Source organism: Elephas maximus, chromosome 4 (assembly GCF_024166365.1).
Source record: "Elephas maximus indicus isolate mEleMax1 chromosome 4, mEleMax1 primary haplotype, whole genome shotgun sequence".
Classification (NCBI taxonomy): domain Eukaryota; kingdom Metazoa; phylum Chordata; class Mammalia; order Proboscidea; family Elephantidae; genus Elephas; species Elephas maximus.
The window spans coordinates 44,102,353-44,124,992 of NC_064822.1; the positions used below are offsets into that span (position 1 = coordinate 44,102,353).

At 43.2% G+C, this 22,640-nt stretch overlaps 1 protein-coding gene across 1 annotated transcript; it reads left to right on the forward strand.

Moving 5' to 3' along the window:
• Nucleotides 1-11,865: 11,865 nt before the first annotated feature.
• On the forward strand, nucleotides 11,866-21,894 carry UCMA (upper zone of growth plate and cartilage matrix associated). Its single transcript, XM_049881631.1, is given in 4 exon segments — nucleotides 11,866-11,919; nucleotides 13,543-13,551; nucleotides 17,864-17,918; nucleotides 21,797-21,894. Coding segments are annotated over 4 exon segments (216 nt in total).
• The last annotated feature ends 746 nt before the right edge of the window (nucleotides 21,895-22,640 follow it).

The window sequence follows — 22,640 nt, forward strand, 5'->3', positions numbered from 1 at the left end:
TTTTAAGCCACAGAGTAAACCACTTTAGTTGAAAAGCTTCTGACTGAATCAACAAAATATGGTAACGTTTCCAAAAGCCTCTTTGAGTAATACTGCCCTGTGGAATTCAAACCAGCTCAAATCTACTTGTGTAAAATCTTTTCTTACCAACTCAGCCCAGCCTGAATTAGTTTCTCCTCAACTAAACTCCTGTACCCACATAGAGTATATACTATCATTTGTCACTTGGCTTCGAGTTCCTGAAATCATGACTTTTCCCATTTGTAAATATATGGCCTTCCCAAATGGAGGTGGCTAGGTCTTTGAAGTTACTGTCTGTTCTTTGGTCACCTCCACAGTATTTCTTCTAGTGCCCTCACATACTAAAACCCAAAAACCAAACTAGTTGCCGTTGAGTTGATTCTGACTCATGGCACCCCCTATGTGTGTCAGAGTAGAACTGTGCTACATAGAGTTTTTTGTTTTGTTTTGTTTTTTAATTTTTATTGAGCTTCAAGTGAACGTTTACAAATCAAGTCAGTCTGTCACATATAAGTTTATATACACCTTACTCCATACTCCCACTTGCTCTCCTCCTAATGAGTCAGCCCTTCCAGTCTCTCCTTTCGTGACAATTTTGCCAGCTTCCAATCCTCTCTACCCTCCCATCCCCCCTCCAGACAGGAGATGCCAACACAGTCTCAAGTGTCCACCTGATACAAATAGCTCACTCTTCATCAGCATCTCTCTCCTACCCACTGTCCAGTCCCTTCCATGTCTGATGAGTTGTCTTCGGGAATGGTTCCTGTCCTGGGCCAACAGAAGGTTTGGGGACCATGACTGCCGGGATTCCTCTAGTCTCAGTCAAACCATTAAGTATGGTCTTTTTGTGAGAATTTGGGGTCTGCATCCCACTGATCTCCTGCTCCCTCAGGGGTTCTCTGTTGCTACATAGAGTTTTTGATGGCTGCTTTTTTGGAAGTAGATTGCCAAGCCTTTCTTCTAAGGCACCTGTAGGTGGACTCGAACCTCCAGTCTTTCAGTTAATAGTGAGTTTGCTAACAGTTTGCACCATCCAGAATCTCCTCCTCCCATATAGGGCACTTGTTATTTATTGGTTGATCAGTGTGAATACCAAACTTCTCATTTTAGTGACTGTTCCTCACACATAATAGAGGGTCCTTCTGGGCATTTACATGTTTGGTCTGTACAGCCTTGGCATCTATTTCAGGCCCCAGGGATATTTTCCCCTGAGTGACCCAGTCACTTCTAATTCCACTGCACACTTCATCAATATCTCTTCCATAGCATACTTCGTGGGGAGACATTGGGGAAGGAGTTTGGTAACTGATCACCAGCTCCATAAAATGTGTGATAGTGTTGACTTTTATATTTTTTGACCAAAGCAAAATTCTTAGCTTCCATTTCTAAGAACACTTGTAAGTTGACTATAACTTCACAATGACTGAGTGATCCAGCCCATTTTGAGGAAAGTTACATTTAAAAGCCTAGAGGATTAGATGAGACTGAAACATAAATTGGTTTATGAAGAGGGTGATGATAAAAAGCTGTTGTTCATGTTTATAGGTTGAATCTAGTTGTGGAATTCTCATCTTCCATGCAGGAGACCTAGGTTCGAGTCCCAGACAAGGCACCTCAAAAAATCAGCCAGTGAAAATCCTATGGCTCAAAACAGTCTAATGCACAACCGATCATGGGGATGCCACAGGACCAGACAGCATTTTGCTCAGTTTCGCATGGAGTCTAGTTGTGGGCTGACTCCGTGGCAGCTAACAATAACAAAAAGGAATCCCTTGCAAATTAAACATGGGACAACGATTCTACTGAGACTCCTCCCTGAAGAGCTGGTAATCGTCTGTGCCTGGATGCTTTAGAAGCAGGGTGATTTCACCGGATGATGCAGGGCTTTAGATTCTGGCTCCACCACTCTCTAGAAAGTTACCTATCTGAGCCTGTTTTCCTTATCTATAAAACAGCAACAATTATGACTACCTCAATGGATGACAAAAATTTTGCACTTCTTTTGTTAAATTTATTCCAAAGTATTCTATTCTTTTTGAAGCTATTTTAAGTGGAACTGTTTCCTCAACTTCATTTTCAAATTATTCATTGCAGGTGTATAGAAATACAATTGATTTTTTTTTGGTATTGATCTTGTTATCTGCAACCTTGCTGAACTCATTTATTAGCTCTAATACCTTTGTGTATGCGTGTCCTTATGTTTATACTGAAATATTTTAAGGTAAATTACCAACAATATACAGATGATGTATCAGCAAAGACAGACTTGCTTGGTTTTCAAGCGTTCATAGTGAGGACCACCAATCATGCATAAGGCACCTCTATGCAAAACATGAAAAGGGTCCCCTGTGGTAGGCAGAATAATGGCCTCTCATAGATGTCTACTTCCTAATCCCCAGAAACTCTGAATATGTTTTGTGACATAGCAAAGGGGAATTAAAATTGGAGATGGATTAAGGTTGTTAATCAAATGAGATTCTGGATTATCCAGGTAAGTCGAATGTAATCACAAGGATCCTTATGAAGTGAAAGAAGGAGGCAGAAGAAGAAATGTCAGAGTGATGCAACCATGAGAAAGATTCAACTGGTCCTGGCTGTCTTTGAAGATGGAGGAAGGTGGCCATGAGCCAGGGAATGTGAGCAGGCTCTAGAAGCTGGGAAAGGCAAGGAGACAAATGAGGGTGAAGTGTGCACAGTTTGACGAAGATAACAATGTCACTAAAATGTACTCAAGAAAAAAGGACATTTTGGTAATTGTTATGGCATATACAATTTTGAAACAAAAGTAACAACAACTGCTGGTATATATATATATATTCACCTACTTCTCACCTATCGGCTATCTAGTTATTTGATATTTTGCATTTATGACAGTAGTAAAAAATCTACTCTCTGAATATTTTGCACATTAAAGACTATGTCTGGCAGTAAGGAACATCAAGGTGTGAGGCGAGAGTAACGTTGGCTGTGATAGTTAAGGTTGTATGTCAACTTGGCTGGGCAATGATTCTCCGTGGTTTGGCAGTGACATAATGATTTAATTTGGCAGTTACATAATTTGCAGTTAAGGAATAATATGATTTGGTGGTTATGTAATGATGCAGTCATTCTCCATTTTGTGATCTGATGTGGTCATCTCCCATTTTCACATAACATCAATTTTTGTATAAAAACCTGGTCTTTGGAACCTAACCATGTCGATAAGGAGTGGGGGTATGTATATAGACATATATGTGTATCGATGTGCATACATGAATATATATGTGTATGCATTTATGCATATGCACATGTATGTATGTGACTGTATGCACATGTATTGATATATATAATAAAGCACATAGGGGACGCAGTTACAGGTATTTCTTAGACACAACCAAAAACCTCATGGGATTGATTTCCTGGGTTTGAAGGATTAGGACCACAGTCTCCTGTGCCATTTTGGTCAATTGGCATAGTGTAGTTCATAGAGTTTATGTTCTACATCCTAGTCTGGTGAGTAGTGTCTGGGGGCCTAAGAGTTTGCAAGCAGCCGTCTAAGATACATCTATTGGTCTCTACTCTTCTGGAGCAAAAGAGAAAGACAGAAACCAAAGACTCAAAGAAGAAGCTAGTCTACAGGACTAATAGTCTACATGAACCATGGTCTCATCTACTAGGTGGTGCTCCCACTACTGACAGTTCTGATCAGGGCCACAATAGATGGACCTTGATAGAATGGGAGAAAAATGTGGAACAGAACCTCAAATTCCTAAAAACAAAACAAAACCTCAACTTACTGGACCAGTTGAAACTGGAGGACTCCTCGAGACTAACCCTTGAGGCCAAATTTTAGCTAAATATTGGATTGGCTCGCAAAACAAAGAATACCACCCATGAATACTGTGCTCCTTTAAAAAAAATCATCTATACGAGACCAAACAGTCAACAATTACTTTAAAAGAAAAATGAGAATGTAAGGGAGCAGGGAAACTACATTAATGGAAATGGAACAACCAGAACAGAAATATTGAGAATGTTCGTTCATGCATTGTGAAGAACGTAACCAACGTCACTGAACAATTGGTACAGAAATCATTGAATGGGAACTTAAACTGATGTGTAAAGCTTCACCAAAACACAATAAAACATTATTATAAAATAAAATACTCTGATCCAAAATTCAGAAGATGCTAGCAAGTAGTACACACTTGGCCTTTTCAGTGTGGTGGAAAAGGCTCTCCACAACTTGGAAAAACTCAGAACGGGCACCTGGAATGAGCTTTGCCATCTTTGACTGGGCCTGTGCATTGACTCCAGGGTTGCTCAAGTCAGTAAGAAATATGGAATCCACTTATTCCTGAACACAGCTCAGCATTGACTCTGGGGACTTTGTGACTCTGGGTGTCTGGTTAAAGGAGATGTGGTTAGCCTATGAGGAAACACAGCTTTCTCCTCACCAGATGCCTTGGAGAGTCTCCTTCTGTTCTTAAACCTGAGTTTTCTGGTCTGTGGTCATCTCCCAGTCTAATGACAGAGCCGAAACAACAAAACAAAACCAAAAACAGTTCTAAGTTCTTCTGAGGGACTCTAAGGGATCCCCCTCAGGCCATTATTTACTCACTGTGCAAGTCACTTAATATTTCCAAACCTTGATTTCCTCATTTATAAAATGGGCTCCATGTGTGGTTTTGAAGATTTTTAAAAATATGTTTTATTGTTTTTGGTGAAAGTTTACACAGCAAATTATGTTCCCATTTAACAATTTTTTGTATTGTATTGTTGTCACCGTTCTTATATCTCTAGGATATATACCTAGGAGTGAGATTACTGCATCATAAGGTATTTCTATCTCTAGCTTTTTGAGGAAGTGCCATACCATTTTCCATAGTGGTTGTACCATTTACAATCCCACCAGCAGCGCACAAGGGTTTCAATCTCCCCACAACCTTGCTAGCATTTGTTTTCTGTCTTTTTGATCAGTGCCATTTTTGCAAGGGTGATGTGGTATCTCATCGTAGTTTTGATTTGCATCTCTCTAATGGCTAATGGATTGAATAAGTGTGGTGAAAGGATACAACCCTGATGCCCACCTTTCCTTACTTTAAACCACACAGTAACCCCTTGTTCTGTTCGAACGACTGCCTCCTGATCTATGCACAGGTTCTTCATGAGCACAAGTGCATGTTCCAGGATTCCCATTCTTTGCAATGTTATTAATAATCTGTTATGATCCACACAATTGAATGCCTTTTCATAGTTAATAAAACACAGGTAAATATCTTTCTGGTATTCTCTGCTTTCAGCCAGGATCCATCTAACATTGGCAATGATATCCCTCTTCTGCACCCTGTTCTGAATCCAAAAAGCTGGGTTTTATGAAGAAGAATGAGGCATCAGGATTGCAGATGACACAGCCTTGTTTGCTGAAAGTGAAGAGGACTTGAGGCACTTACTGATGAAGATCAAAGACCACAGCCTTCAGTATGGATTACACCTCAACATAAAGAAAACAGAAATTCTCACTACTTGACCAATAAGCAACATCATAATAAACAGGGAAAAGATTGACATCAAGGATTTCATTTTACTTGGGTCCACAATCAACTCACAGAAGCAGCAGTCAAGAAATCAAATGACACATTGCATTGTGCAAATTTGCTGCAAAAGACCTCTTTAAAGTGTTAAAAAGCAAAGATATTACCTTGAAGACTAAGATGTTCCTGACCCAAGCCATGGTGTTTTCAATCACCTCATATGCATGCAAAAGCTGTAAGGAAGACCAAGGAAAAATTGATGCCTCTGAATTATTGTTGGCAAAGAATATTGAATATACCATGGACTCCCAAAAGAATGAATAAATTTGTCTTGGAAGAAATACAGCCAGAATGCTCCTTAAAAGCAAGGATGGGGAGACCTCATCTCACATGTTATCAGAAGGGATCAATCCCTGGAGAAGGACATCAAGTACAGGGTCATCAAAAAAGAGGAAGACCCTCAAGGAGATGGATTGTCACAGTGGCTGCAACAATGGGCTGAAGCATAACAACCGTTGTGAGGATGGTGCAGGACTGGGCAGTGTTTTGTTCTGTTGTACATAGGGTGCTATGAGTTGGAACTAACTCAACGGCAATGGGAATGGCCCAGGTGGTGCAGTGGTTAAGAGCTATGGCTGCTAACCAAAAAGTCGGCAGTTGGAATCCACCAGCTGCTCCTTGGAAAGCTTATGGGGCAGTTCTACTCTGTCCTACAGAGTTGCTATGAGTCCAAACTGACTTGACAGCAATGGGTTTGGTTTTTCATTGGAATGGCTAATGATAGTGAGCATCTCTTCCTGTGGTTGTTAGCTGTCTGAATGTCTCCTTTGGTGAAGTGTCTGTTCATGTCCTTTGCTCATTTTTTGATTGGATTGTCTTTTTGTTGTTGAGTTGTTGAAGTTTTCTATATATTTTGGAGATTAGACACTTGTCAGATATGTCATTGGCAAAGATTTTTTCCCAGTCCGTTAGGTTCTCTTTTTACTTTTTGGATAAAGTCTTTTGATAAACATAAGTATTTAATTTTTAAGAAGTCTCAGTTATCTATTTTATCTTCTGTTGTTCATGCATTTTTAGGTGTGTTTGAAAGTCTATTTAGGTTAAAAATTGGGACCCCTAGTTTTGTCCCTGCCAGAATGCTCCTTAGAAGCAAGGATGGTGAGACTTTGTCTCATGTACTTTGGACATGTTATCTAGAGGGACCACTCCCCGGAGAAGGACATCATGCTGGGTAAAGTACAGGATCAGTGAAAAAGAGGGAGACATGTAATGAGACGGATTGAAACAGTTGCTGCAACAACATGTTCAAACATAGCAACGATGGTGAGGATAACGCAAGACCTGGCAGAGTTTCATTCTGTCGTACACAGGGTCACTATGAGTCGGAACCAAACTGACAACACCTAACAGCGACAGTTTTGATCCTGTTCTCTTCTAGGAACTTTATAGTTTTAGCTTTAACATTTAAGTTTTTGATCCATTTTGGTTTATTTTTGTGTATGGTATGAGGTGTGGATCCTGTTTCATTTTCCTGCAAATGGGTATCCAATTTTACTAGCACCTTTTGTTAAAGAGAATGTTTCTTCCCCATTGAATGGACTTTGACCGTTTGTCGAAGACCAGCTGCTCACAAATGGATAGATTTACTTCTGCACTTTCAATTCTATTCCATTGGCCAATGAGACACTGTTTTGATTACTGTGGCTGTATAGTAAATTTTGAGATCAGGAAGTGTGAGGCCTCCTACTTTGTTATTCTTCATGTAGTCTTTTTCCTTTTTTTTGCAAACTGTCACTCTCTTTCCCCACAAATAAGTCTTCACATTCACATCTAAGGTGTTTCCTTCTCTTTGCTCTTTGGATGTGAGCATAGTTTCAGGGGTTCCTCCAGTCTCTGTCAGACCAGTAAGGGTGCTGAAAGGCCATATTCTTAATATTAAGTACAGGCAATGATTTTTATATACCTACTTCAGGATAATACAGTTGGGACATGGCATCCAGGGACCTCATTTGCATGGACACACTATCCCTAAGGGTCATTGTCACTTACATGAGTTATGCCTGCAGTCCCTGGTCCCTTGTGGGTCAAGTGGTGGGTTGAGTCAATGCCCTCTAGACAATCTTTCATAAATACACCCTTAAAATTCATTTGCTGCTTGAGAAGGACACAAAACCAGTGATACAAAAATTTGGAAATTTCGGTTCCCTGTTTGGGCACCTTCTTATGAATAGCCCTTTGAAATGAGCTCATAAGTGTTTCTTTTTAATGCCTTCACCCAAGAGAATTTCATTAACTAATTCAATAAGCATTTATGAATCATCTGCTCTGTGCCAAGCACTGTATTAGGTGTGAACAAGGTGGAAACTTCCCCTCAAAGAGATCTCCCAGCACTGAAGGAGACAAGTAAATAAGTATTTAAAATATAATGTGAGAGTTTCTTAAAAAATTAAACCCGAAAACCCAACAATTCCAATCTTAGGTATACACATACTTAAGAAATGAAAACGTATGTCTGCACAAAAACTCATGCTATATAGCAGTATTATGCATAACAGCCCAAAAGTAGAAACAACCCAAATGTTTAACAACTGATAAATGGATAAATAAAATTCTATGGAATGAAATATTATTCAGCCATAAAAGGAATGAAGTACTGATACACACTACAACATAAATGAACCTTGAAAATATTATTCTATGGAGACAAATGTAGAACAAAATTCTAACTCACAAAAAAAGACCAGACTTACTGGCCTGACAGAGATTGGAGAAACCGTGAGAGTATGGCCCCCGGACAGTTCACCTCAGTAATGAAATCACTCCCAGGGTTCACGCTTCAGCCAAAGATTACCATACTGTACCCATTGCCATTGAGTCAATTCCGACTCATAGCAACCCTAAAGGGCAGAGTAGAACTGCTGGACCACCTGGTGGATTCGAACTGCCGACTTTTTGGTAAGCAGCCGTGGGTCTTAACCACTATGCCACCACGGTTTCCAGCCAAAGATTAGACAGGCCCATAAAACAAAATAAGACTAAAGGGGCACACCAGCCCAAGGCCAAGGACTAGAAGGCAGGAGGGGACAGGAAAGCTGGTGATTGGGAACCCAAGGTTGAAAAGGGAGAGCGTTGACATGCAGTGGGGTTGTTAACCAATGTCGTAAAACAATAGGTGTACTAGCTGTTTAATGAGAAGCTAGTTTGTTCTGTAAACTTTCATCTAAAGTACAATTAAAAAAAAAGAAAATATTCTAAGGGAAAGAAGCCAGTCACAAAAGGCTGCATATTGTATGATTCCATTTACACGAAATTTCTAACTCGCCCATTGCTGTCGAGTTGATTCTAACTCACAGCAACCCTATACAATGTCTAGAATAGGCAAAGTCATAGACGACAACACAGAGGCTGTCTAGGGCTTTGGAGGTTGGGGGAAAGAAGGGAGTAACTGCTAATGGGTTCACGGTTTCTTTTTGCGGTGATGAATATGTTCTAAAATCACCCAGCTTTGCCAACATACTAAAAACTATTGATTTGTACACTCAAAATGTGCTGACGTGACTTTCTCAAATGCTCCAATAACTGCTTCTTTGTAGTACAAATGGAGTCCTTGTTGTCCACACCAAACCAAAATAACCAGTTGCTGCTGAGTCGATTCCAACTCATGGCAATCCCCTGTGTTTAAGAGTAGAACTGCACTTCATGGAAATTTCAAGGCTATGATTTTTTAAGGCATATCACCAAATCTGTCTTTTGAGGAGTCTCTGGGTGGGTTTAAACTGCCAACTTTTTGGTTACCAGTCAGGTGCTTAACTGCACCACCCCGGGACTGAATTTTACACTTTAAGTGGGTGAATTGTAAGGTATGTGAATTCTATCTCAATAAAACTGTTACAAACAGATATACACACCTATGTGTGTGTGTGTTAATTCTGACTCATAGTGACCATACAGGACGCAGTAGAACTACCCCAGAGGATTTCCAAGGAGCGACTGGTAGATTTGAACTGCCAACCTTTTGGTTAACAGCCAAGCTTTTAACCACTATGCCACCAGGGCTCCATATCTAATGGTTGAGATGAGTCTTGAAGGACAAGTTTCCAAAGCTCCATTAGAATGGAAGCCATCATCAAAAGACCCAGAAAAGTGAGCTGCAGGCTGTACAGTAATATCAAAGCACAGGAGCACTCCGAGGGACTAGACGCAGGCAGGGCTGAGGTCATGGTAAGAAATTTGGCCTTCATCTTTGTGAGGTGGTATGGTATCATGGCTATAAGCACAGACCCTGGAGCCAGGCTGCGCAGGTCCAATTCCAGCTCTGGATTTAACCAGCTGCATGGCTTTGGCAGGTCATTTTACCTCACTGAGTCCTATTTCTCTCCTCTGCTAAATACACTGATGGATCAATTAGAGTTATGTGTCTAAAGTCCTTGGAAAGGTGCCTGGCACATAGTGAGTCTTGTGTGTTTGCTATCATGACACAATAAAAAGCCAGCAATAATTTTAATCAGGATAACAAGATTTTTATTTATTTAGGAAGACCACCCTCAGAGTGATGTGGAGGGTGGAGGCGGAATGTAGTGAAGCCAAAGTGATACTTAGAGAAAATTCTGTTGCAATAGTTCCGTAGATGATAGTGCAATAGAAATGGAGAGGATGAAGAGAATTTAAAGGGATTTAAGTAACAGAATCAATAGGCTTAATAATTCATTAAAAAGCGGAAGTGAAGGATTGATAGGTGTGCATTTTGGGTAACTCCCAGCTTTCTGGTTTAGATAACTGGGTGGATGGATGGGGAGATCATTCACTGAGGTGGAGAAACAGAAAGGGGTTTTGAAGGACTTGTTGGACAAATCAAGTATGTGGTACTTATGGGATTCAAACCATATCGTCTGACATCATATCCAGTACTCTTTCCACTTACCCACAACCGCTAGACTCATTCATGCCTTTGCCTTGATGTGGTGTGGCTTGTTATACTATGGGGCATAACATTAAAAGGAGGCCACTTCAGCAGCACAACCAGCCATAGTGAGCAGCCCTAGGGAGGGGGCTTGGGAAGTGTGGAAGCCAATGGATTTAGGACAGAACGTTCTGAAGGGACTGAGGGATCATACTTGGAAACCAGCTATAGTCAGACCAATTCCTTGGTGCAGATCCAAGTAGCAGCTAGAAATCTCAAGCCACCAACTTAAAAAAAAAAAAATTATGTATGTAAAAAAAAAGTAAATTAATTTTTTAGAACTGCACTTAATTTCCATGTCAAGGCTTTATTCCATTCCTCCGTTCAGTAAATTCTGGATCTACTGCCATTGTTCCCAGGCCTTTCTGGACGGACAGTGGGATGTACAGGGTCCAACTTGGAGTAGAAGGTAATCTGAAGTTGTTGTACAGGTTTATCCAAAGCTGATCAGCAGAGTGACTAGCACCCATGCCTGGCCTAAAGTAGGTGTTCAGTAAATATTCATTGTTAAAGTGAACGAAATTAAAAAGGGAGCAAATGAAATTAGGGTACCAAGGATGTCACAGGTACTTCAGACAGCTACTTCCTCACTCACAATTCCCATTGAAATTGCTCTGTTCCATGCCCCTTCCTCTCCAGGGTGGCATCTAGTTAATCTAGTAGATGCTTCCTTGCTGATGTATCCTTATGCATGCGGCTAACCTGTGTCAATCATGCTCAGGCCCCACCTGTCAAGTACACAGGTCAGCCAGTGTCCAAGGGGGATCCCTACAGGCTCCCCACCAACAAGAGCCGGCATCAGCGCTGGTGGCGCATTCCTCCATTGGAAACCAAAGTGTTTCCTTTGTTTTCTCTGGCTTGGTTACTTTTCTGCCATGAACATCATTTGCCTGGCCAATGGTGCAAGTACATGTGGGATGTCAAAATGCCAGTCTTATGAAAGGTGAGCTATAGGTGGGCTACATTCTAGGTTAAATGGTGATCACCATTCAAAAAACCATTAGACATACCTAAATGATGCCCAAATTTTAACTCTTTGGCCAGTAACACAGATTTGATGATGGCTCATAATAAGTTACAGTGTCAGGAACACATCTTCAAAGTGAATATGCTCTGATGGCTTCAGAAAGCTCTGCTTTCATTAGTGCTCCCATTTCTAGAAGTACATATCCTCCTTCCATGAGATATGCCTTCATGTGTTGTTCTACAAAACCATGGTTAGCTGTGGGCTTTTCAACTCTTGTGCCCCGCCCCTCCCATCCTCTCCCCAGTGGAAGACTGATTGACCCTCTTCCTCCACATCTTTAAAGGGCTCAGGACTCCAGGCCTAGGGCTCTGTGCTTGTTTAGAGTGAGCACCAGCTGGAGGAAAATGTGTCAGGGTGAGGGGTTCTCCAGTTACCATCAGAATGGCCCAGGTGTCCAGGTGAGTGTCACTCTGATGTGGCCATTGCACCATATGGTCCCTCCTTACCCAGTATTTCTCCTACATTCTCCCCCAACACACACACATGTTTCAGCTTTGAGGGACTCTCTTTGAAGTATGTGCTTGGTCTGTTCAATCCTGACTCTCAGGCTGGACATTCTCAACTGTAACTCCTTGAGCGTGGACCTTGGAGAGGCTACATCCAAACTGTCCTGGCCAGGAAGCCCAATGACAAGTTCTTCTCTTCAGAGGTTTGCAAGATGCCAAAAACCTCTCCAGTGCTCCAGCCAGGAGCAGCCAATGGAAGCTGCAGCCAGGACCCCTCCTATTTCCCTCCAGCAGCATCCCAGCCTTCTGCCTCTCTCTTTCCCTGCCTTGCTCTATCTCTCCTGACCAGAGAATGAGCAACCAGGCAGCATCTGGGTCTACAGAATGTCTTATCTGTCCTTTGGCTCCCGAACAGATCCTCTTCCTCTCCAGTCTCTCAGAGACTGCGCTTCTGTCTCCTGAGTATGCAGAGGGTCAAGGACAGGCTGGTGTTAAGTGAGTGCTTGCTCAGCTGGCCCAGACAGAAAAAGGTATAATTATAGCTAAGACAGCAGTGCCGCGATGTGCGTGTGTGCGCGTGTGTGTGTAAAATACAATATAGGGAAAACAACTTGCCTTGTGGTTTTGTGGAGAAACTGGCTCTGTGGCTCATAGGTGAGGGATACACCAGGACCTGGCTCAGGATGAGGGCTCCGCTCAGGACATGGGCTGGCCCTCACTCCTTGCTCTCACCCCCCAGTGCATGGAGGAATGTCTTTCCTCCAAAGCTTGAGATGCCGAAAAACAACAGGTGCCATCTGCTGTGCTGGGCTTGAGTTTTTTGTTTAGGATTAGTGGAGCTCAGCCTGGGCTTGGGAAGAGCGGAAAAGTTACTAAGTCCCTGGAGATATAAGGGAAGACCTGAGCAGAATATCAGCGGGATAGCAGCTTGCTTAAAAGGGCCTGTTCGTGGGCCCACCCCTGGAAAGGCCCGTCCCCTGGGGGTGAGCTGGGACACAGAGCAGCCCTGTTATCAGAGCCGCTTAAGTGAGGCAGGCAGGTCCTCAAGAGGTGGGCGTTTCATTAAGACGTCCGTCCTTCATTTCCCCATGAATCGTAGCTGTTTGTGTTTCACATATTTCCTAGACTTTCCTTGGTTCTTTAAAAAGGAATGATAGTAGAAATAAAGTTATTTTGTTTTTGGAAAAAAACCAGTGCGTCTGTGGGCACCCGGCCAGCAGCTGCCGAAGAGGACGGGGGGGGGGGGGGGGTGGTGGTGGGTAGTGACCAGTTTATCTCAAGTTTCAGGTGCCAAACAGATTTTCACGTAGGAATCAGATGCCTCTAATTTCCTTAAGAAACGCGAGGTAAGCGATCTCCCAGATCGCCAGGTGAGGTCAAGGGTAAGGATACTGGACTCTGCCCACCGTTTGCTTGTACCCTTGGTTTCTTCCTGCTCCCACAGTCGGCCGGGCTGGAGGACCCGTAGGGGACTGAGGGGTAGGTCCAGGCCCTGGGGTATCAAAAAGTTCCTGCAGCTCTGAGTGAGAAATGACACCGTATTTCTTTGATTTTGTCACATCTTTCATTTAATAGGTTATTAAGGTAAGAAACAGAAAGGAACAATGACACACCAAATACTGGTTTTGGGGGAAGTAGATCTCCAGGCCTTTCTTCCAAGGTGCCTCTGGATGGGCTGGAACCTCCAACCTTTCAGTTAGCGCCCAAGCGCGTTAAACATTTACACCACCCAGGGATTCCACATTGAATGTATTTAACAGTTATAAGATGCATTCCAATTTCAGACAGTACAAGTGTAAAGCGGGAAATAGGTATATATTTTAGTCTGGAGGGAACAAACTATTTTTGTGCATACTTTTTGGGTATTAACCATAGAGTGCCCTTTCCTGCAAGAGAAATATCATTGCATATGGAGGGATGTAATGAAGGGAAGAGTACCCAGGACTGGCAGCTGGAAAATGTGGGTTTTGGTGACAGCTTACAGCTGAGTGGCCTTGGATCAGCCACTTCCTTTCCTGGGCCCCATAAACCAAAAAACCTATTGCCACTGAGTCAATTCTGACTCACAGCGACCCTGTAGGACGGAGTAGAACTGTCCAATAGGGTTTCCAAGGAGCGACTGGTAGATTCAAACTGCTGACCTTTTGGTTAGCAACCAAACTCTTAACCACTGCGCCACCATGGCTCCCTGGGCCCCATAGGGAATACTTATTTATAAGCAGTGTTTTGTAAAGTTTTAATTTCAAATACATGTGGGCAAAGCTTTCACGTTTGGGAGTTGGTGTCACATACCCTGCGGTAGACTGAGTCCCCACACCTGGTGGGTCACTCACTGTTTTGACCTGCCCCAACCCTGGAAGGCATTTGAGTTTTTGACCCCTGAGCTGGATTCTTCCAAGGACTCTGAGCCCTGACTGTCCCTGAGGCTGTGGCTTGATTCATTGCTTGGGAACCCACATCAATAAACTCTTTGCCTCCCTCATCACAGCAGCAGGTAACGTGCACGTGGCAGATGCTCAGTAAAAATAACAGGACTGTTTTCAAATGATGGTGAAGGACAGAGATGAAAGTGCTTGGAGATAAAATTCCTTTTTAAAAAAAAATTGGATAATTATAACCACACTAGGAAAATCTCCAGGCCTCATACAACTTTGCATTTAAAAGTTGGCAAACTTTTAGATTTAAAAGCACTGAAAAAACAGCAATGGAGGTTGAGTAGTTCTTGATTGAAATCAGGGAAGCAGCCTTCTGGCTGACTTCCAGTGGAGAAGCAGGCATGAATTTAGGAGGGTCAAAGATTTCCCATCCTCAGAACAATGCGGTGCAAGATGAAGCCTGAGGTTGCTTGGCTCATATGGAAGCTCAGTGTGTGAGACAAAGCCCACCAGTCGTGGGAGACCCAGGCAGCCTGGTGAAACCTGGGGTTGTCTGTGAGTTCACTCTGCTGTCACCTAGTCAACCTCTGTGAATGGGCAGGAGAACTGTGGCCAGTTAGCTCTCAGGCTGGGAAAGGGGCAAGAGACACTTGGATAAACTTGAGTCTGGAACCAGGAAGCAGGCATCTGACATCTCTAAGCTTCTGGAGGAAAAGGTTCAAAGTTACTTTAGAATGAAAGAAGGAACCAATCTGATGAGATGCATGTTCTTGAGAAGGGACATATTCTATGCATAGGGTGTCTACTGTAAAAATGCCATTTTGTCCTGAGAATTAAATTTTTCTTATTCATTGCCAAATCGAAGATTCAATTTGTGGCGCCTCCAAAAAGGCAACTTGAGAGGACTGTTTCCTTTCTGGATTACCTAAACCAAAAAACCCAGTGCCGTCGAGTCCGACTCATAGCAACCTTATAGGACAGAGTAGAATTGCCCCATAAAATTTCCAAGGAGCACCTGGTGGATTTGAACTGCCGACCCTTTGGTTAGCAGCCGTAGCACTTAACCACTATACCACCAGGGTTTCTCTGGATTACCTAGGGGGTAGAAAATACTTTATCAGGAATCAGCGGTGGCCCATGAAGCACCTGCTTCCTATACCCCAAGTCCCCTTCCCCTCACTGCAGCTGTCTGGTGCCAAGAACACCAGCAGTGCTCACAGCTGGGCGTGAGGAGAACATTGCCAAGCAAGACATGTTCTGGGCCAGTAGTGGAGTGTGAGAGCTTATGGCTCCAATCCTAGCTCTGCCCCTGACAAGCTGTGTGACCTTGGTTAGGTCATGGCACCTCTCAACGCCTGAATTTCTCTGTGGATGTGGGTGTGAAGGGTGGAGAATGGGGATGGATTGGAGTCCCAGTCACTTCTGCCACCCTAAAAGTTTCCTGCGTCTGGGTAGGTAAAAGCAGAAGTCTGTGAAGAAACACGGACTCATCTAGGAAATCTGCACAATGACCATTTCACAGATAACTTGATTTTTAATCTGATGCATAGTATTTACATAATTTACTTGTTAATGTAAGCTCCTTGCTTGTAAGGATTTGAGACGGTTTACAGTATTACAGTTTTGCAGAGAAATACTTTTTGTTATTTCTCCCAACACCCCTGTAATGTGGGGTTGGGGGAGAGGGGACTACTGGCTGCTGTGTTTCTCTGTTTCCCTCAACAAACCTCACTTCCTCCTGCACATGGCAGTTGGTGGAGGCAACAATAGTGCCTCGGCCTCCTCCCCTTTGATGTGAGGGGATTGTGAGGAATTCTTAGAGGCCAGTTATTCCTGCACCTGCTGCCCTAAACCAACATGGCCTACCTGCCTTCATGGATTTTTCCATTTGCAGCACATGTTAAAAGAAATACCTTGAAAGTAGAGAGCTTTAAGTAATTTCCTCCATAAAACCACAGCCCTCATACTAAAGAGGTCAAGTGAAGATTTGGGGGCAAAAATTATGAATCCTGGAAACACATTTATTTTATATCTAAACACCGAAAATTTAAAGAGATTTCTCAGGCTAAATTAGAACATGTTTGAGAAAGCTACACCCACTGGTGAAGCATAATATGTTAGTTCAGGGTGTTCCCTCTGAGGGGCAAGGTAGTGTTGGTGAACCTTGAAGTCCAACAGCCAAGGAATGATTACCACCATATTTACTTGTTCTCAGGAACTGTTTTCAGTTACCACTGGGGGTATTTCTTCCAAGCATAGAAGTGTGCCTCCGATTTTATAATATGGAACTCAGATTTCTCATAAATAATGTTTATAACCAGCTTACCTGGAATGTGTTGCCTCTACAACACCTTCCTTTGGCATTCTTCACCAACAAGATGTTGACCAGATCCCCTCGTGCCCTGTGTTTGTTATCTGTTGTGTAACAAATTACACAAAACTTAGCCACTTAAACAAATTACCCTAAAATTTATCACCTTACAATAACAAACGTTTATTGTCTCACAGTGTCTGTGGTCAGGAAGCTGGGGGCCTCAGGCTTAGGGTCTCTCACAGGGTGACAGTCAAGGTGTTGGTAAGGTCTACACAGGTCCTTGCTGACTATTGGCGGAGGATGTAAATTCCTTGCCACGTGGGTCTTTCCATAGAAGAAAGACAGACCAGCTTTAGATGAAACCACAGTCTTTTTTGTAACCTAATCTTGGAAGTGACATCCCATCATTTTTGCTGTATCTCTGTCATAGGTCCATCCCATGATCAAGGAGAGGGGACTATACAAGGCATGAATATGAGAAGGCAGGAACCATGGGGACCCTTTGAAGCTTGTCTACTACACGCTTCATTGTGTCCTGTGTAGATTTCTATCAGAGCAGCCATAGTGCTTGGTGCCACTTGTTTTTATATCTTTCTCCTTTAATGGGACCTTACACCTCTCAAGTTTAAAGACAGACTGTTCCTTACTTGCCTTTTTATTCCAGATGCAGGGAAGTTCATTAATAGGTACTCAAAAATATTGAATAGACTTGAAGATATTAATTAATTAATGTAAAGTTAACTTTAAATCAGATTATTTCCTCTTGGAATTCATTTCTGGTCATCAGATTTCTAGCTTTCAATTGGTCTTGTATACTTCGATATACCACTGACTTTATGTGGTGGATATCCTCTAAATCCCTTCACCTTTTGGGGCTTCAGTCTTCCCATTCATAAAATGAGGTGGTTTGACTGAATGATCTTGTAGTCCCTTCAAGTTGTTTTTCTGTTTGGTTTTGTTTTTTTGCAACCAACACCACTATTAATTTCCAAAACATTTTCACCATCCCAAACCAAGGTTTTTAAGTGTAATTCAGGAGTAAACCATTTCAGTGAACCCCCTACCCTTATTACCTCACAACCTTGCTCCCAACCACATTAAACTTAGGCGAAATGAGTGGTGTCTCCTAAATGCCTGTATTTCTTACTTCTTTCCCTTTCATAGCACGGAACAAGCAGAAGCAGTGGTCTGACAAAATGCTGGACAGTACTATGAGGAATTGAAGGACACCTTTCAGTAATTTGTGGAGGACAAAAGAAATGGTAAGAGCTCAGTCATCATCTTCAGGAAAGTGGGACTTTGTGGAAAAATCACATGATTTGCCTCCACTTCTCAAATTTTAACTGGGTTGGGGGAGGTAAGGAAAGATGTGGTCTCAATTCAGATCCGTGGGATCCTGGAAAAGGAGAAGAAATATGAGGAATCACAAATGACCATGTAGAACTTGAGAAGGTATGGAAGAGGAGAGTTTAACCACTGGCTTGGGGCTGTGAGGATAGGCATTTGTTGCCGATGAAATGATTATAAAACTCTTCTCCCTCACTCCCCCTACTTGGGGAGGCCTGTGTTTACTGTCTTATCCCCTAAACTTACCTCTAATAGCATTGGGTTGGGAGGATTTTGAACTCACTTTCAAGTGCCTTGGATGCTCATTCATGTAATGCAGAAATGACTTCATCCCGGAAAGCCAAGGGCTTCATTTACCTCTTCACTATAATCAGCATTTTATCTGACTGCAAAGTAAACTCAACACTGGTCATTGCTGCCCTGCCGTGCATCCTCCCCACTACCAACGCTGACAGCTGCAACCACTGCACAGCATCCCGCGCAGCTCCAACGCCAGCTCCAGCTCGCCCACAGCATCAGCCAACCTTTCCCCATGCCTCTCACAGCTGCTGTTAGTGTCCTCCTTGCTAAGCCTTGGCCTTTTGTCTCTTCTCAACAGAAAAAGGGCAGAAAAAGCCACAGGAGCCTAATGTCTCTCCCCAGGCAATTGGCACATCTCATACCCACTGTCAAGTGGCTGGCAGACAGGGCTCCTGATTCCCATCAGGATGTGCTGGTTGCACCAAGGCCTCAGGGAGGCAGCTGGGTGAGGGTGTATGTTGGTGGGGGAGTGGTCTAGAGGGAGGCTGTGTCCTTGAATCCCTACAAGGTGGTATTTGACTTTGTTAAGTGATTTTTTTGTTGTTAAGTGATTTCAAATGTCACCCACAGCAAGAAGTCATAGTGAATTTAATGGGGGTCAGATGAGCAGGCACTTATGTGTGTGTGGTTTTTTGTTTGGAGGGGCTTTTTAAATTCTTTTTTTGGTCTTTCCCAAAAGTTTGAGATTGAAATGCACCTGGGCAAGATCACCCGGCAGTCCCTGGGTGTACACAAGCTTGGCCATAAGGCCGGTTTAGGCTACTTTTGTTAGAGAAAATCAGATATATCAGTTCTGAAGTTGTGAGTCTCTTGGCTTGCTTGCTGTGATGGATTTGGGAGGTAACACTCTCTGAGGGCATCTTTCTTAGTTATTTAGTGCTGCTGTAACAGAAATACCACAAGTGGATGGCTTTAACAAACAGAAGTTTATTCTCTCACAGTTTAGGAGGCTAGAAGTCTGAATTCAGGGCACCAGCTCCCAGGGAAGTTTTTCTCTCTCTGTTGGTTCTGGGGAGAGGTCCTTATCATCTATCTTCCCCTGGTCTCGGACCTTCTCATTGCAGGGACCTCAGGTCCAAAGGACACACTCTGCTGCCTTGCTTCTTTCTTGGTAGTATTGAGGTCCCTCTCCTCTCTGCCTGGTTCTCTCTTCTATATCTCAAGAGATTGACTCAAGATACAACTTAATCCGGTAGATTGAGTCCTGCCTCATTAGCATAACTGTCTCTAATCCTGCCTCATTAACATCATAGGGGTTAGGATTTACAACACATAGGATAATCACATTAAATCACAAGATGGTGGACAACCACGCAATACTGGGAATCAGCCTAGCCAAGTTGATACACATTGTTGGGGGACACAATTCAATCCATACCAGCATTTCTTAGTGAAAAGGATAGGATCATCAGGCGCCGAGGGCTGCGGGGTGCACCTGCTGCTCTGCGGTGTGGCACCTGGCCAGCCCTGCAGGCAGGTGTTGGGCTCAGCTCCTTGCAAATCAAACATTCCTGGGCACATACTTGGGAAAACTTGGGCTGTTGTAATTCACAGGCAAATTCTTCTTTTGGAGACTTGTTTACCTTGTTAGACACTTTAGTGAGAGGCATTGGAAAATGAGCACCAGGCCTCTAAATTTGTCAATGTAATTTGTACTCATATTACTACTAATTGCATTTTATTTTGTGCATTCTTAAATGTTTCAGGCCCAGATCTCTAGCGTCTGGCTAAAAAACTTCCACTGTTTTCCCTTTCATGATGAGTTAGGATGAGGGTATCGGACACTAAAGGGATGACACATCTTAGCAAATTCATAGGATCCCTAGACTCGGGGCTTCATCTTAACAAATTCAGAGGATCCCTAAACTCAGGGCTTCTTGCCTCTCCCAAAGTGGGGAGGGGGTGGAGAAGCCACTTTGGTGCAGGTCACTGGCCTTTGGGGACTGTAGTAACAGCAGCTGTTGTCACTGCTATGCCAGGCACTTCTGTGCTAGGCATTGTTATGCCAAATAATAATAATAAAAAAAGCCCGAAAACCAAACCTGTTGCCTTCAAGTCAATTCCGACTCATAGTGACTCTGTAGGAGAGAATAGGACGGCCCCATAGAATTTCCGAGGAGCAGCTGGTGGATTTGAATGGCCAACATTTTGGTTAACAGCCTGAGCTCTTAATCACTGTGCCACCAGGGCTCCACTGCTATGACAACCAGTGAAAATGTAATCTTTACAGCCAACCTCAGAGAGAGGTCTTACAATATCTGTTTTTACAGTTTGAGAAATCGAGGCTTAGAAAATGGTGTAGCTCATAAGATTAGCCCAAGGACTCAAACTAAGGTTATGTTTGCCAGCAAAGCTTGTGTTCTTGTAAATCAAGGATGATCAATGCATAGAAGTCTTGATGGTCTACATTGATCCAGGAATTGGCCCATGAGGGATGGATGGAGTACAGAAGGTAAACCGTGTATGGTATAACGAACCCCTATATATAACTATCACCCAGAATCAACAATTATCAAGATTTAACCACACTGGCTCCATCTATCCCCCTTTCCAGTTAGTTTTAAAAACATGATTTTATTGTTGTTGATAGATGCCGTCGAGTCAGTTCTGACTCATAGTGACCCTATCTATGTACAGCAGAATTGAAACACTGCCCAGTCCTGAGCCATCCTCACGATTGTTGTTATGCTTGAGCCCACTGTTGCAGCCGCTGTGTCAATCCATCTCATTGAGTGTCTTCCTCTTTTTTGCTGACCCTCTACTTTACCCAGCATGATGTCCTTTTCCAGGGACTGGTCCCTTGTTTAGCAAATACAGAACACTAAAGAGGAAAGGAGCCCTTGGGTGGTACAAATGGTTGGTGCAAAGTCAGTTTTGGCTACTAATCTAAAGGTTGGAGGTTTAAGCCCACCCAGTGCCTCGGAATAAAGGCCTGGTGAGCTACTTCCAAAACATCAGCCATTGAAAGCCCTATGGGGCACAGTTCTACTTTGTGACACACGGGGTTGCCGTGAGTTGGAATTGATTAGACAGCAACTGTTTTTATAGAGTAAAAAAGTATTCAAATTCCCACAGTAAAAGTGAACAATTGTATACTTCCTTTCCATGATTTTTTTTTCAACGCATAGCCTGTAGTCTACTTCTGTTCCTCAGTTGTTACATCTAGCCTGGGACTGCGCAAGGCTCTTCTCCCATTTGCTGGTTCTGAGGGAAAGAGCACTGAACTGGAATGCCAGGTTCTGGTTTCAGTTCTGTTGGCAACCAGCTCTGTGACCTTGGCCGGCCTTTACTGCCTTATCTGTAAAATGAGGCTTTTGAACTCAATGTTCTCTCAGGTCTGGCATTCGAGGGTCTGAGGTCACAGATGCACATGAGACGTTTGGTTCCTGTCACCCAGAGACATGCAGTTTGGGCTGACGGCTGCTCAGCACCTGTGGCTCTCCTCAGATCAGAGCCCCCATCCTAATACGACACCTTCACCTTTCCTCCCCAGAACAGGAAGAGAGAAGGCGGGAGGCCATTGAGCAGTGGCGCCAGTGGTATTATGATGGCCTGTACCCACCATATCTCTTTAACCGTCACCACACCTGACCTAGTCTTGAAGCAAACCTAGAAGACAGAGCTTGAAAATACACATACCCATCCCTCCAGGTGTTCAAGCAATCCCTGCCCACACAAACAGGCTCCTTAAAGGATCTCAACTTGGGGTCTGCTGTGGGAAACAGCCCTGGTAAATACATGTACCTCTTGTTCTGATGGATTAAAATGCTCTGGCTTTTGCTTCTTTGAGGATGACTCTCTGAGGTGAGCCATGCCTATGGGACCTGCTAGCACCAAATCTACAATGATTTCCCTCCGCTTAGCCATTGTTCCCAAAGACTCCTGTCTGATAGAACAATTAGAAGAATCACAGTAAAGAGAGTAGATTACATGTTTGCTTATTGCTGACAAATAAAATCGCTGAATCCACGATGCGTACTATCTTCTCAAACCTCAAACTGAGTGGTGTCAACTTGTCTCTCCTGAGTGACAATGATGCTCTGGCTGACTTGCGCTGTTTGAAAGCTTGGGGTGAGTATTGCTCTATTCTCCTCAGCATGGCTCAGTACCTAGTCACACCGATGAAAGACAAATGCTGATACAATTTTTTTTGGTAAAACCATTCTCCAAGCAGCTTTGCTGAGCCCAGGTGCTGACTCACATCTCTGTCAAGAGTCTCAAGATTCACCTGTGATTTCTTAATCTCATCCTTCAGAAGCCAGGGTCACGGACGGCAAGGCCACTTGTTAACCATACTGTAAAGCAGGTAAAATTCAGTTTGGGTATCATCTTACCTT